The sequence below is a fragment of the Parasteatoda tepidariorum genome, chromosome 6, assembly GCF_982258835.1.
Source record: "Parasteatoda tepidariorum strain Cologne lab strain chromosome 6, Ptep-v5.0, whole genome shotgun sequence".
Taxonomy (NCBI): Eukaryota; Metazoa; Arthropoda; class Arachnida; order Araneae; family Theridiidae; genus Parasteatoda; species Parasteatoda tepidariorum.
Genome location: NC_141760.1, coordinates 98,388,156 through 98,405,277, shown reverse-complemented (window position 1 = coordinate 98,405,277; position 17,122 = coordinate 98,388,156). Strand labels below are relative to the sequence as shown.

Here is a 17,122-nt window from a genome sequence, read left to right as displayed (position 1 = left end):
CAAGCTTAGATAAAAAGTGATTATTGTTATTCTAATCTTCTGATATGGTTGCAACATCATTTCCTGTACACGATTATTAAAATATGAAGCAGTACACAAGACCATAATAGTAAGGCTTAAGGTAACATTATCAAGGTACTGTCAGTTTAATAACTTGTTGAACTTCAAAATTAAGCTTTATCTAAACCCTATACGTTTTCCTCTCTTGCTTTTAACTGTTAAGCAAATGCTTAGTTATGCTCTTTTTTTTTTTAAGTCATACGCAGCGTAAGTCTGAGGAGAAAAACGAATCAAAAACCAATTTGAATAAATGCCAGTTCTGTGACGTGCAGTTTCGTGAGGATTCTGAAAGCTGACTGTCTGCAGTGCAAATGTGGGAGTCTTGTATTATGATGAGGGAGGCACTTTTTGAACCATACGACTGGAAGGCAGGTGATGTACTATTCTTGGCACTGCACCATGCTTTTCTTTCTAAGGCGATGGAATCAAGGAAATCTTTGCTATTTTCAGAACATGGCGACCGAAATAGTTTTCTTCATTATCCACCTAGATCTTCTGCTAATGATTCCAAGAGTTAATTCGAACATTCGTTGGTGTACTTTTTTTTGTTGGTGAATAAAGAGGGACATTAATAGGACACGTAAAAGATGCCCTTCCTTTGTTAAGCATGTGATTAACAAGAGGAATAAATTACCAAACCTATGACCGCTTGTGTAATGCACGCTAACGAAGTACCTATATACAAAATGCGCTGTTTTTAAATAGAGTACCATTTTATTTACTTACAAAACGTTTTTGTGATTTTTTCTCTCTAACTGTTGCCAACTCTTTTATTTACTTTTTGCATGTTAAATTTGAAAGTTCAATTCTCCAATGTTCTGAAGTTCTTTCTACTTAAGTAGCAAACGTTAGCATTGAACTGAAATTTAGCTAAAAAGGCACATTAAACAAAGTTGGAATAAAGAGTTCCGTTAAACAAAGTTGTATTAAAAAGTCACATTAAACATAGTTGTACTGAAAAAAAAATTATTTTATTCTTCCTTTCTATTCCTGTATGAAATATGAGGTGAAATAGAGCAATTTGTTTTCAAATTTGATTGAAAAAATTACAGAAATTAAAATATATATATTTATGCATGCTAAACTCATAATCATGTTCCAATATATGTTAGAATAAAAATTAAATAAAAAAAAACTGGCTTTAATTAAATTAAACTTAAAGTTTTAAAGTTAAAAAATCGCTTATAAAGTTCAATTAAAATACAAGCCAAGAATAAATTAGATAGTTAGGATTAGTACAAGCATAGTTGGTAAACAATTTCAGTGAATTTTGAAAGAAAAAAAATGCATATATCTTTAAAATCAGCTCCCGCAATTTATATTTATAGAACTGTAGGTAACAATAAGGAATTGTAATTATTTTTGGCATAAATTTGAAGAAAATTGCTTGCAATAATCCCTTTCTGCCTTCTTTTTCAGGTGCATGCTGTTTCCGGATCATCCTCAGGGATGTTTTCCAGACCCTCGCCACAGCCTATTGTGCAACGTAAATACTGTACCATACCCTTCTTTTAAATATAATTTTTTTTCAAGTTTCATCAGTGGCAACACTTATTAGACGCTCGTTTTTTTTTTTTTTTTCTCAAATTATAAAATCTGATCTTTGCAATATCCAAAAGGTATAAATATCGTATAATTTTTTATTCAGCAAATATTTTAATAGCTATGATAGTACGAATACCTTTTTTTTTTTCTTCTTTGCTTCTTAAATAATTTCGGTGTTTTTTCGCAAATTTTTATTGTGCGTCCAATTTTCGCAATTTTTTTTTACTTTTTCTATTAAAACAAAAAATGCATTAGCATTATTTTCTCTTAATTCTCGGTGGATTTCACATTTTTTTAAATCAATTTACAAAATATTTTTGAAAATATGTTACACTTGTATTAATGAGTTAAAAAGCAAATTTTTACCACAAAAAACACTCAATCAATTTGTACAAATTTCAAAAATAGTAGCAAATCTCATTCCCGATTAATTTCGTTAATATTAAAAAAACACATCAAAAATGAGAAGAATAGAACTATATACTACTATGGCCATTTTTTCATTTAATAAACAAGTATAAAGAATTATATGGTAGCTGAATATACTTGTATATTCATATCACGATATATGAATTAAATGCGCGGAAATGACTACCTGCATGCATAACTTCCGGAATCCATTTTGAAAAAAGAGGCTTGATTTATTCTTAGTGGAATACGTCTAAGTTCATGATAGTGGAGAACTAATAATACGCTTTTTCCTGTCTAGAACGGTACTTATTATTTTATTATTATTATTTTTTTTTAGAAATAATACATTAAAGTGAAATCTTTTCTAATTTCATCCTTCATGGATGAGTTACTCTTTAAAATGATATTGCATGAATCGTCGCTTTCTAAGTATTCATAATGAATAACATCTTGTTATAGTAATTCAACTTCTTTAATCGGAATAGGATTATTGATGATCTTTTTCATGGAGTTTCTGAATGAAATCCAAACCAACCGAATAAGAAAACGTTTTAAGTTGAGCAGTGAGGCAATTTTTGTAAAAATGGCGCTTGTTGTTTCACTGGCTAGTGTTCTACAAACCAACTTTAGAAATTTGGTGCACGCTGGACTAGAAAACTGTTGAAATTCAAGCGGCATTGGTACAATTGTTATGTTGATGATGAACCAAATTATAGGGTAAGTTATGCCATATTATTCATTTCCCGATTATAGAACAGAACTAGGAAATTTCGCTACTAGTCAGTTGTAGAACTTTCATGGTAGCCACTTTTTCAAAAACTGAAAATTTTAAACAATTGAAAAAAGTTGATTATAATTTTAAAGTAATATATTTTTTGAGAAAATTTTCAAAATACGGTAAACACCACAAGATTGATTTCTGAAATTGAAAAAAAAAAAAAAAAAAAAGAGGGGGAAATTAAGAAACAAACGTTTATTTAGGTAATTTTCAGAATATTATAGAATATTCATAATAATTCATATTTATTAAAAATAATAACAATAAAATGCACGTAGGGCGCATTTCAGACAAAATGCATGCCATAAGTAAATACAAAGCGGAGATTTGAAGACAATTATTTAACCGCCATTTTTTATATTTAGTTCCTTTGTGGCCGGTGGCGATCGCTAATTTTACTCTATAATCACGATAATATGTTCAAGTAAAATGACCATAATTCGATTTTATTTAGAGGGAAAAAACTTCTTTAAACGCGAAAAAAAAATCAAAACTTCTTTTTAAAAAAATTTTATTCTATGGTTTTGTATTCATTCTTCATGCCGCTGCAATTTTTTATAAATAACAAATTTCATTTTCTATTACTTTAGCTGAAATGAGTTTTTTAATTTATTCACAAGAAAGAGGGAGAACTCTCAGACCACAAAGCGTAAAAAGTGAAAAAAAGAAATCCACCTTTAAAAAAAGGAATTTAGAATAATCCAAAAGCGGTTTATCAAGTTTGAATCATATTATGATTCTAAATATCGGTAACACGTCTATAATTTTTAAGCTGGATATATAGAATTTTTCTCACACATATGCTGCGAATTTCCAAGGGATAAAAAAACTATAATCGAAACAGTTTTTTTTTTATTATTATTTAAAATAACTCTTGAATTTAACCAAATTTTCCTTTCTAATATTTTCTTCTGTTTGAGAATAAGTACTTCTCATTTCAACCTAAGGGGAAAAGTAGAAGTGATTGAGTAAAACGGCAAGAACTATTTTTAGAATTAATATTTTGATTATTTTTACTTCAGGAACTTTCACTCTATTTTTGTTATTTTTATTTGACACTTATTTTTCTTTTCATTTCACCAATTTTTGTCGAAACTCTTTTTTGTTCAATATATTTAATGGAATTGTACTATTAACATTAAATATCAATAATATTTAAATTGAATTTCTCTGTTTCACCATTTTTTTTTCTCCATGATTCGCTGTCGTTTTTTTTTTTCTTTTTACTTCAAATGTTTATAACCGGTATGCGCATAATTTTCTAATTCATTTTATTTATTTATTTTTGTTTACTTATTTATTGCTTTTTTGTCTCTTAAATATGATACATAAAAAATATAATTATAACTCTAAATATCAACTTTGTTACCAACAACAAAACAAACAACTTTGTTTGTTTTGTTGTTATTTAATAATCCATTTTTCGTTATTTAATAATCCATTATTTGAAGTCGTTCAGCCCTAAAAGAAAAAGAAAAAAAAACGCGACTGGGTTCTATATTTTTATTTGATTCGATTTTTTTGACTTAAAAGCTAAATTGAAGACGGATAAAAACTTTTTTTTAATATTAAATTTATATAAAATTTTAATGTTAAAAATCATAATTTTTTAAAATTTTCTCGAAAAATACATGTTTATTTTGTTGTCATTTTCTTATAATCTTAACTATTATTGACGAACAAACTGTTTTGCAGATCTGTTAAATCCAATAAAACGAAGATAAAGCGAGTTGAATGTAATTTTAAACTTGAAATCATACAAGAAAATCCATGAAATATCAAGTCGCGATACTTGATTTTAAAGTTTTATTTTACTATGCTAACTATTTAAATCTAAATTGAATATGTATAAATGAAGCTATTCACAATAACAAAAGTAATATAATGTTTAACTAAAGTAGTGCTAAATAAAAATAAAAGACTATCAATCCCATATAAATAAAGTTCTGAAAATAAATGTTATAAATGTCCCATATAAAAAAATACAAAATATGGAATTTTTTTTTTTACCCATCATTTTTCTCTGAGATTCCTCAGTGATTAAAGTGTATTTTTATTGATCTTAGATTTATGAATAAACATATCGACCTTGTATGATTTATGAATCTTTCGTGTTTTTATGGAGAAAATGATGACGTTTTTGTACCTTTAAGGTAGTGGGCACATGATTGCGTGAATGGTAGAGATAATCATTAATGCCTGTCATGAGAGGACACTAAGTTGACATTCAAACTTTTCAGGTCATGAACAATAATAAAGAATGGTGATATAAGTAAGTGTTAATGAATGCCAAAAACGAACATTTGGCGGTGATTTTTCTAGAAAAGGGAAAGGAATGAAGATTTTTGTAAACGAGACAGAACGAGTTTGCTGTTATTCGTATTTTATTTTTTTTAAATTAATTAAGTTTTTTTGTTTAAAAAAAGCCTTTATTAGTCTAAAGAGCAAAAGTTTTTTGGTTTTATCAAATTGCAAACTCATGGCATTTAATAGTGCATGTTCGAGCTACATAAGCGTAGCGAATAACGTTAACTAATATTTTTTGCTATTACGAAGTTACATTTATTTATTTTTTTAAAATTTAATTTCGCTTTTTGTTTAAAAAAAACCTTTATTAGTCTAAAGAGAAAAAGTTTTTTGGTTTTATCAAATTGCAAATTCATGGCATTTAATAGTGCATGTTCGAGCTACATAAGCGTAGCGAATAACGTTAAATAATATTTTTTGCTATTACGGAGTTACATTTATTTATTTTTTTTTTTAAATTTAATTTCGCTTTTTGTTTAAAAAAAAAACCTTTATTAGTCTGAAGAGAAAAAGTTTTGATCCTAGACGAATTGCAAGCACCATTCAAGACATTTAATTATAACTTTAATATTTTTATGAAATCATTCTTTCAGATTTCATCCCGAGTTTTATTTTTCATTTTTTATTTTATTTATTATTTTTTAAAGCTTGATTAATGGCATGCCTGCAAGTGACGTTGTGTAGGTATCTCGATCCTGATCGGTTGTTGAAACGTGGAATTTGTTTACGTCAGCAACTGTTCTTTCCATTCCATTTCGAGTAAACTAAGCCTGTCAAGCATCAATTCTCTTAAGTGACGTATTCTATATTCTTTCACAAGTATTTCAATTCTTTCACTTTACACAGAGACTTAACACACAGACAGACACGAAGCCATGTGGAACATAAACAAACTAATTATGCATCGACGTTGCCAGGTACACAAAACGAAAATATATCACGGTTACAATTAAATACTAAAACAAATAATAAATCTGAGTAAAAGATGTAGAAGAGGTAGAATTATATTTCAGTCGATCAGCTGGCACTGACGTCACAGGTCACATGAGTGAGTATCTGTGATCTTCTTGATGTGCAAGTACCCAATTGTTAGATTATTCACGTTTGTTTTTAAAAGGTTATTTTTGTGTTTATATTATAAAGGGTTAGCAAATTATTCTAGATCTTTTAATAACGTGTTAATAATAAGAGAAAAGAATGCAAAATAGAAGAATTTTTATCGGCATGTTGCCAAATCAGCGAATCCGCGAATGCGTTAATCAGTGAATCGGTGGATCAGTCACAGTGAAAAGTCAGAGAATTAGCTAGTTTATAAATAATAGCATTTATAATAAATCTATAACTACATAATCGCAGCAGTTGACGCGTTCATTTTTTCATTTTACTTTATTTGTTTTCATATTTTACTTCATTTGCATTCATTTTACTTATTTTTACTGTATTTATTATTAATTTTCTATATTTATTATTATTTTTATTTTGTTTTATTTCGTTTATAATAGTGATTTAAAATAAGTGATTGAAATATTTGTAACAATTTCATTTTGCCTTGATTTTTGAACTAGTATTTTAAAAAAGATTTTTTAAAGCAATATTGTTTTTAACTGAAAAGCTCTTTTTCAACTTGTTTCTTTATAAAAATAAGTTAACAATAGTTTATTATTTTATTTTTTCTTCAAGTATTTCATGCGTTTCTCAGTTAGAACGTTTAGTGTAATTTATTAATTAAAAAAAAAATTAAAGAAATATTGATTCTGTTGAGAAATATTGAATATTGATTGAAAGAAATATTGACTGATAAAGAAATATTGATTTAAAGAAATATTGATAACAGTTGATTCCGTATTTGTTATACTTCAAACTTTAAAATGTGTTTTAAAAATAAATACTTCAAATTAACAATTGATTGAAAATTTATTATACAGAAAAATTTGGATCTGTTTTATTTAAAAAGTCATATTTGGAGATATACATCTTCAAAGCAAATTTTTTTCTCACTTTTTTTGTTTTGAAACAAAGGGGTTTAAATTAACGAGCATATTATATTTTTACCTTGACTATCGCTCTTTTCTAATCAATTACGATAAGAACTCTTTTTTTTTCCGCTCCACTTATGGACATTAATTCAATGTGACCGTTCTTTTCTTTTTTAACTTATTTATCTAAATAGCAGATGTAATGCGATAATAAGATCACTTGTTCATGACGATTGCAATGTAGAAAGAAAAAAAACGCCCACTTTTAACGTTTTTCGATAAAGCTTTTTTTTTTCTTCCGTTTTACAACCATTATGCATACTGTAAATGGAAAAGAAAAAAGTGAATGATAACTTTGAATATTTCTATGTTTAGCTGATATCAGTATCCACTACTGTATAAGGCTTTAGGGAAAATAAATTATTTTACCTTTTTTGGATATATAAAACAGAAAAACATTTATAATGCCAAAATGTTTATAATTACTTATTATTTTCAAATTTTTACTAAATTTTTATAATTATATCTTAACTGTATATGGAGTTTGCCTTCTGCTCGTTTCGCTTATCAATCCTTGCAATTATCGATATTTTGAAATAACAGATTGTTTCATCAAAACAGATTGTTTCGTTAAAATTAAAAACTTTTTTATTAAAATATCCTGGCATTTTTTATCGAATTCGCACATATTGGGTTCAAACGATTTACAGTACATCACGGTGCATCAATCGACTTTTCGAACCCCCAAAATTTTACAAAAATCAGTGGGTGGACTAATACACTGGTAATAAAGTCGGACATTCGTTGATCATGTAATATTGAAGAAGAGAGGGAGGAATATCTTTGTATCAATTTATCCTATTCAAAAACTATTTTTGAAATGTTATTTATATTTAATTTTGCATTTACTCAGTGGCGTACCTAGGGGGGGGGGCGGTGGGTGCGGTCCGCACCGGGCGGCACTTACCTTGGGGCGGCATTTTTTATATTTACTTATAGTTGTAAAAAGCAACTTATTCATTTCATATTTATTTTCTTTCTTGAATAATAAATGATTATTATAAGTTTAATATTTGGTTTATATAAATTATGATTAACTATATGATTTCGAATATTATTCCTCGGTGTATATAAATGCATTTTAGTGTAAATTTTGAATTCTAATTCAAGAACAAGATAATAATTTTATTTTATTGTATTCATTAAAATTCGTTGAATTCTTAAAAGGATCTTTACGATTTTGTTCGGCAATTTTTCCTAACTAAAATTTTTTGATATCAGTTTATAAATGTCATTTCTTTTGAAAAGTTTATATGATTACTTTGAAGTGATATATCAGTATTTTTTTAAATCATCGATTTTTCTTTTGAAAAGCAGGGCCGGCGGAAGGCGGTCTAGGCGGGAAGACGGAAGACCTAGCAGACCGCCGGTCTGCTAGGTCTGCAAAGCATTAGGGCGCCGGCATAAGAACTATCTTTTTCAAACAACAAAATCTAAACGAGACAAAACAAAAATTTTGTATTTGGAATGATAAATTGCTTATAAACCATTCTGTTCATTCGCGATTCAATCTTTTAACAGTGAAGAGTGAAACAAATTATTAGGGTGTCAGTGCATTTGGAGAGTTTATTATAGGTAAGTATATTATATTACGTATTATAGATATAGATGTTATTCTAAATGCTATTCAGAGTAGTAAAATGACTTTGCCTTTTTCTATACATAATATACTATTTATTTCGCCAAGTTATATTTTTATTATATATCCCTAGGATGAAACGAGTAAAAGAAAGTGGTGCCTTATTTAGAAAGAAAAGGAAGAGAAGGGAGGAAATACAGACTAAAAATACTGGAGCACTACTCAAATATATCTCCCATAAGTCAACTTCTAGTTCTTTTAGTATTGTTGCCTCAAATACGGGCGAAGAAGCATCCCTCGAAGGCTAAAAAACATTTTCCAATGTTGTTCAAGAGGAAAGACCTGCTTCACACACTGGCGAAGAAGTAGAAAGTTCATCAAGTTCTGATGAAGAATCTGCTGCACAAATTATTCCGTCTATTTCTATGAAAGATATTGGATTATGGCCTAACAAAATTGACGACAATACAAGAGTATTTCTGGTACGTCAAGGTCCCTTTGCAATTCAAAATTTGGACGCCGACTTCAGCGATGGAGTAAAACGTCCTAATAATACAATCAAAGCCAAAGGTGAAACAAGAAAACTGAGTCAGGACTGGTTTTTTCAAATTTTGCCTAATGGCGAAAAGCTTTTAAGATCGTGGATGGTATATTCACCATCGAAGAAAAGTATTTATTGTTTCTGCTGCAAACTGTTTGATAATCTTTGTCAAGCAGGTTTTAATACGGAAAATGGTTTTAACGAATGGTGGAAACTTAATCCCAAAATTAGTCAACATGAGGTGAGTCCACTGCACATTCGATCATATTCCAAATGGAAGGAATTAGAAATAAGACTTGGACGTGGCGCAACTATTGACAAACTACAACAACAGAATATTGATAAAGAAATAAAAAAATGGAAGGAAATTTTAACAAGAATACTTGATATAATTAGATTCTTACCAAAACAAAATTTGGCGTTTCGAGGACATCGTGAAAGTGTTCATCAGGAAAACATCGATTCAATGGAAAATAGAGGAAATTTTCTTGAGCTTGTTGACTTATTGGCTAAGTACGATCCAGTATTACGAGAACACGTAGTAAAAATTAAGATGGGTAGTAAATATAGTATCTCTTATTTGTCGCCGAAGATCCAGAACGAATTCATAGAGCTATTGGGAGGCGCAGTCAGAAAAACAATTATGGATCAAATAAAGCAGGCTAAATACTTTTGTATTATATTTGACCTGACATTTCACACAAAGATCAAACCAGTCAAATTATTAGATATGTAGTTATTGATGGTAGCGAAGTTAAAGTTGTAGAATCGTTTATTGACTTTGTAGAAACTAAAGGAAAAACTGCTGGTGAAATCCCAGATATGATTTTAACGAAATTAGAAAATGACGGTTTAGATATAAAAAATTGAAGAGGATAGGCTTACGATAATGCTGCCGTCATGGCAGGAAAGCACAGCGGTGTTCAAACTCGTTTCAAAAAAAACATTTTTTTTACATTTTAAGCGCTTTGGAAAAATTGACATCTGAAGAAGAAAATAGTAAAACGAGATCAGATGCTGGAGTATTACTCAATTCTATGCAATCTTTTTCTTTTCTATGTTACCTTCATTTATGGGAACCCGTCCTTTTGGAAATTAATGAAGCTCAAAAATACCTGCAAATAAAAGGGTTAAATGTCCACCAATGCCATATAAAACTAAATTCTTTGCAAACACATTTCATGGAACAAAGAGATACGCTAGTACAAAACGCTGTTATAGCAGCCAAAATAATTTGTGAAGAGTTGGAGATATCGACTGAGCGTCGAGTTAGAAGGAGAAAAAATATGAGTGGGGAAAATTCGCGAGACGTGGGGCTATCCTTAGAAGAAGAAGTACGAAGAGAAATGTTTTCATCTATGGACAGAATTATAAAGGAAATAAAAGAACGCTTCGATCAGTTGCATGGCCTTGTAAGAAAATATTCGTGTATAATACCGTGTAACCTACTAAATGAAGAATTTGAATGTCAAATAAATGACTTGATTGACATTGATAAAGAACAGTTCCATACTAAAAGAAAAAGGATCCAGATTTTTATGGCTGTACCTACACTAAAAGAAGAGGCAAAACATTGGAAAAACGGGGAGAAGGGCCCTCTTGATCTGCTAAAATTTATTCAGCAGTATAGGTTGGAAAATTCTGTTCCCAACATTGTAATTTTGTTAAGAATTTTTTTAACAATTTCAATCAGTGTCGCTAGTTGCGAAAGAAGCTTCTCAAAATTGAAGTTGATAAAAAATTATCTTCGTTCTACAATGAGTCAATTAAGACTGCAAAATCTTGCAATATTGTCAATAGAACAAGAAATTACAAATAATATAAATTTTGAGAGCATTATACACGATTTTTCTAGTATGAAAGCTATAAGAGTAGATATTATATAAATATGTTTACGAGTGCATACAAATATGTCTAAAAAAATTTACTCTGTGTATTAATTAATATTGATTAAATAAATTAATAATTTATTTATGTGTATTAATTTTTAAAAACCACTATTTGATTGACTTATAATAGAAAGGGCGGCAAACTGGAGATCGCCCCGGGCGGCAAAAGTTCTAGGTACGCCACTGCATTTACTCTCTCGTATTTTCTTTACATGTACAGTTTTTTATCAAGGAAAAAAAAACAATACTTCAAAATACGTCCGGTAAAAATTAAGAATAATAAAAGTTGAGATAATTTCTTCAAAATTATTTCTGAAAATATAATACAATAAAAGCTTTTGAGAAATTCCCAAAAAGTTATGAATTTAAGGATTCTAAAACATCATCAGTGTCGGATAACGTTAGCAGTGCTGTCATACAGATGCAATCTATGCAATGCAAGGGATTCTGCTGAGTTCTGCAAAAAATCGTATTCACCCCATCCAAAGAATTAAAAATCTCACTAGCAGGGCGAGTATTTTCCATTTTTGTAATAGTTTTTTTTTCTTACTCTTTCCATCAATCTTTCATTTCAAAACAATTAAATATTATTCTCAAGGGATTTTTTTTTTCAACTTTAGAAATTTTCATAATTGTTTTTTTTTTCTGCCGTCGACATAGACACCCTATCCGATATATCAGAAATATACGTCTCATAATCTAAAATAGGGGGTTGATTACAACGGGTCGACTTTACACTGATTTATAGGTAGTTGCCGATTGCATTGCTCTGTTAGAATTTTCATTCTAAAATTATGGCAAAGTAACCAGCAGCCGTCTGCCCATCCAAAATTTTTTACCTTTACGATTTTGAAAACGTTTATAACTAGTATGGTTAAAAGCATGAATACAAAACCATACGGGTTTATAACCAGTTACAACCACCACGGTTTTCAAACAGTAAAAAAAGAAAGTTATCAGGACTCTGGAGATATTTTAGCAGCTTTATGATGCTGCCATCATTGCGTAAATAAGAGTATCGTATATTAATTGCCCAGGATCTCAAATTAGGGAGTGCAGGACACTGGTAACTCTTCATGTGTTGAAGGGAATGGAGAAAATATTGTGGTGTCAACGCTAGGACTCAAACTTTCGTTCTGTCTGTCAGGAGATTAACAAATTAGCCTTCTCGTCTATACTATGTACCCTGTTGTAGCTTCACTAAATGGGCTTAGTTGGCTCGATTAAATTCTGGTTGTTTAATCGCATTAAGTAAAAGCGTAATTAAGTTAATCGTATTAAGTAAGTTAAGTTAAGTATAAACAGTTTTTCTCACAGTGAGCAGTTTGAATTCCATTTTATTGGTAGTTATTTGGCTGTTTTATTTGCATATGGTAAAATAACAATTAAATAAATTGTTGTTTAAGCATTTTTTGCAAGAAATTTCTGTCAGCGTGGGGTAACATTTAAACCTAATCATTTTGCTCAATTACCATTCCAACTTTATCCACAAGCCTGTTTTTATTTATTCTTATTTTATTTTTTAGGTACTATAAAAACTTATCTTTATTTAAATAATTTTCGTTTAAGAGATTATTATGTAGCAATAGTGCGAGTAATCTTAGTAATGCTTTGTAATTTTAACTTTTTATTACATGTTCATAATTTCAATTGAATACATTGAAGAAAAAAAACCAGTTTTATGTTAAAATTATTATAAATACAAATATAACTCATTAAAAAGTAAATATTATATAAATTATTCACATTTTAATAATTGTAAAACGGTTACTATACCAACAAATGCTGTGTAAGAAGGCAATAACGTAATAAAGTAGCAGCACTTTTACTTTTAAGCTTTTAATTAGGAATTATAATCAAAATTTAAAAAAAAAATCAATCATGATAGAGAATAATATCATGAAGGGATGATAAATAAATATTACTGGTTAAATACCGGTAAGAGAAAGGTGTAAATATATCCGGTTATAAAAATAATATCCAATGAAAATAAATAAACAAGCTTGATTTCATTTATCTTTTTATTTGTTACTGAGATACTATTTATTTTTTCAAGTTTTACGCAATATTTTCTTTATATCTCGATACAGAATCTAATGTAAAGTTGAAACTTTTTATATAATGGTTTACATTTTTTTAAAAATTTTCTGTCAGAAACTAATGCACACCAGTTTGCTTCCAGTGATAAGTTTATGTATCATCATCCTCATATTATAGCCCTTAAATAAAATACTTGATTGAGTAAAAAAACAATTATTAATTACTTAATGGTTGTTGAGCTAATTTTCTTAAAAGTACATTTTCATTGTAACATAATTGTGCTCTTGTTACTAGAATTGCTCAAATTAATATTTAAGCAGAAAATAAGACAAATCACAATTAAGAAAGACTGGTGAACGAAAAATAAAAACTTATTTGATTATCGGTTGAAGCTTCAAGGTGTTTCTAAAGACCGTCTTTCTTTCCCTCTCTATTTCCTATGGCAACCAAACAGGTTTTGGTGTTTAGTGGATGATAATTTCTAAAAATCAAAACCTGCTTAGTTGCCAGTTGAAACTTGAAGGTGTTTATAACAAATGATTTTCAATTCAGATCTGTTTCATCAGGTAATCAAACAGGTTTTGGTGTTTTGCACAATTGCTTTTCTTAATAGTGATTTCTCGGATTTCGATAGCGTTTCTTCCCTCCCTAATTTAAATAATTATTTGAGTTCCCTAAAGAGAATACTCGATTTTTGGTAAGGTTTTACAAAACGTATATAAAGGATTTTTTTTTTTTTAAATCTTTTTCCTTAAGTAGCCTGCAGAGTCAACAGTGATATAATATTTAATATGACAGGTATAAATCATCCAACTTTTAGAAGTCTCGTTCTTATATTAACCAATTTTATATCCTCATAAATAATACTTTTAATAATACTTTTTTTGAAAAATGTATTTTTACAGGCCTATTTTAACTACAAACTTTAAAATATTATCTGCCAGTCAATGTAGATCTTCAATCTACAATACAAATAAATAAATAATACAAATGAATGATTGATACAATAGAATGAAATAGAAATGTAATAGAATGATGCAAATAGATGAATACCGAAGAAAAAAAAAACTAACTCTATCCAATATAAAAACTCGACAATTATACTTCCATTCATAAAGAATGCATGAAGAGAAACATCCACGAGGAAAAATTCTTAAGACAAAATTGAATAGAATGTAAAAAAAGCCTTTCTGGTACAAGTTTTCGTAAAACTAATGCATCCCTAGTAGATATACGAAGACTCCGTTGCTGCTACGTAACACGCGATATCTTATTTAATTAAGTTAATAAGTATAGGCTCATTACAGATTTCGTGTATCTATTACATGTGATATTGCCTTTAAATGAAAAGAAATCAATAGCAAAGCACTTATCGAGATGGAATATTGATCTTTTTAAGGTTAAATGAATTGTAAAAATGTAGATCTTAAAAGCAAAACGTTATCTGCATGTGCTGTACCTAATTTATTTTCAGCTCATTGAAAAAATAGACAGCTAACAGATACTGAAAATGTATAAATACGTCATACACTAACAAATGAGGTTAGTATCGGAAAAAGTATACCAATGAAACTAATTTACTCTTATTTGTTAGGAAATCCAATAAAAATAAAAGGAAAAAAGAAGTATAGTAGGTTTCTTAAAAAAATCGTGAATTACAGTTTACGGTATTACATTATAATAGAGCTGCATACTGTACCAGCCTATATGAACAATGATTCAAATGAAAAATTATTATGAATAAATGATTCAATCACTCATTGATTAGAATCATCAACCCGTTGATGCATTTTAACAGTGATTCAAATCAGTCAATTTAATGTATAAATTAAAACCAATGATTCAAATCTATGATTCGAATTATTTAAATGATAGAAAACAGTTGATCGTGTATTTCTGAACAGTTAATACAGTTCTACGGACTATAACTCTCCGATTCCATTTAATAATTTAGAATCATTCACTAATACTCCAGTTGCATGCGTCCCTCCAAATTTATTCAGGAGGAAGACCCAAATGTATATGCACTTATTCTTATGCTAATCTATTATATGCCCTCACACGAATTAAAATTCAGAAATAATACCCTAATAATTCTCCTCTTAAATTATGGAATTCGGAAATAATATCCTAATGATTCTCCTCTTAAATTATGGAATTCGGAAATAATATCCTAATGATTCTCCTCTTAAATTATGGAATTCGGAAATAATATCCTAATGATTCTTCTCTTAAATTATGGAATTAGGAAATAATATCCTAATGATTCTCCTCTTTATGGCCTCATCCAAGCGTTTGGATGAGGATCTGAATTGTTATCCCTGAATTTTAAATTAACTTATAATTCAGGAATAATACTGTAATAATGCTCCTCTTATATTATTTTGTCATCCATTTTGAACCATTCACTTTTACTCCAGTTGCATGCTTCCATCCAAATTTATTCAGGAGAAAGACCCAAATATATGCACTTCTCATATTTTATTGCATGTCCTGACATGAATTAAAATTCAATAATAATGTCCTAATAATTATCCTCTTAAATCATTTTACTTCAGGACATCATCCAAGCTTGGATGAGGATCTGAATTATTATCCCTGAATTATAAGTTAACTTATAATTCGCGAATAATACTGTAATAATGCTTCTCTTATATTATTTCGTTGCATGCTTTCACTCGAACTTATAACTCAGGAATAATAAATTGAGAGACAATAACTCAAGGAATTATAGAGTTTTGCTCATCTTATATTATTCTGTTGCACGTCCTTACCCAAACTTATAAATAATTCACGAATAAATGTTCTTTCTTAAATTAATTTGCATGCCCTCAGCTGAATTTATAATTTAGCTATAAATTCTAATAAGTCATAAATATTATTCCCCCTCTTTTTAAAAATTTTATTGCATGTTCCCACATGAATTTCAGCAATAAGTTCTGAATGGAGCCGTGACGGCTCAAGGGATAGAGCGTTCGCCTTTCAATGAGATGAACCGGGTTCGAATCCCAGCAATGGCTGGTCGATACGAATTCCGCATCCAACTTGTCCCGACCACAATGCTGGCTTAAAATATCTTTAGTGGTAGACGGATCTTGGGTTAGAATCCCCTTGACGTCTGGCTAACCATGGGAAGTTTCCATGGTTTCTCTCTCCATGTAACGCAAATGCTGGTTAGTTCCACTTAAAAAACCTCCACGAAGGTCGATACGAATTCAGCTGATCGATACATATTCTGCACCCACCAGGTTCACACTGACCACTGAGGATATTTTACGTCATGGTCATGCTGATGTAAAATATCGTCAGTTGTAGACACATGGTGAGTTAGAGTCAGGCTGTATGTGTGAGGTTTCCGTGGTTTTTCTCACTATGTAAAGCAAATGCTGCTTAGTTCCCTCAAAAAATCCTCCGCGACAGTAAATTTCTCCCAATACTTGATCCAGGAGTTCCCTTGTCTTCTGGATTGGGCTCAAAATTGCAAAGCTACGGAGTTGATGGTTAGTAGTCGTAGACTCAAAATTGGGTCGGCTGCTCAACGACGGTTATAAAGTAAGTTCTAATTATTGCTCGTTTCGTCTGTTCAATTATTACTAAACTCTGTAGCCTAATAGGGTTTATCAAATGAATTACATTAATTATAAAGCATAATTTCCGGATCGAGATGATAAATATGGTGGAATCTTGTCCATGTATTTTTAACTATTTATCAGCGGGAACATGGCATAAAAAATAACGACAGACCTCAGCCATCAAGTGGAGCGGAAAGCAAAAAAAAAGTGTCACGATGCGGAAACGGGATGTTGTACCGCCAGCAGAGAATTTTAGCTTTTCTGGGAAATACATTGTTTTTGAATTCAGACATTTACATTCAAATCTATGAGAAGAAAAGAAAACAAACATTGTCACTATTCAATTGCTCAAGGGCGGGATGTA

General features: G+C 29.6%; 1 protein-coding gene across 5 annotated transcripts in view; it reads left to right on the top strand.

Annotated features, from left to right (window-relative positions):
• The window catches only part of LOC122268301 (uncharacterized), a 68,514-nt gene that overhangs the window by 3,712 nt on the left and 47,680 nt on the right, over window positions 1-17,122 (top strand). For 3 of the 5 annotated variants that reach the window (XM_087166236.1, XM_087166234.1, XM_087166235.1), the window contains exon 2: window positions 1,480-1,546. The exons of 1 other annotated variant lie outside the window; for it this stretch is intronic. In XM_087166236.1, the coding sequence (XP_087022362.1) occupies window positions 1,484-1,546 (63 nt within the window). In that variant the 5' untranslated portion in view covers window positions 1,480-1,483. Of the gene's footprint in view, window positions 1-623; window positions 641-1,479; window positions 1,547-17,122 lie in introns of those variants that run through there. One more of the 5 variants, XM_087166237.1, reaches the window with a different exon arrangement.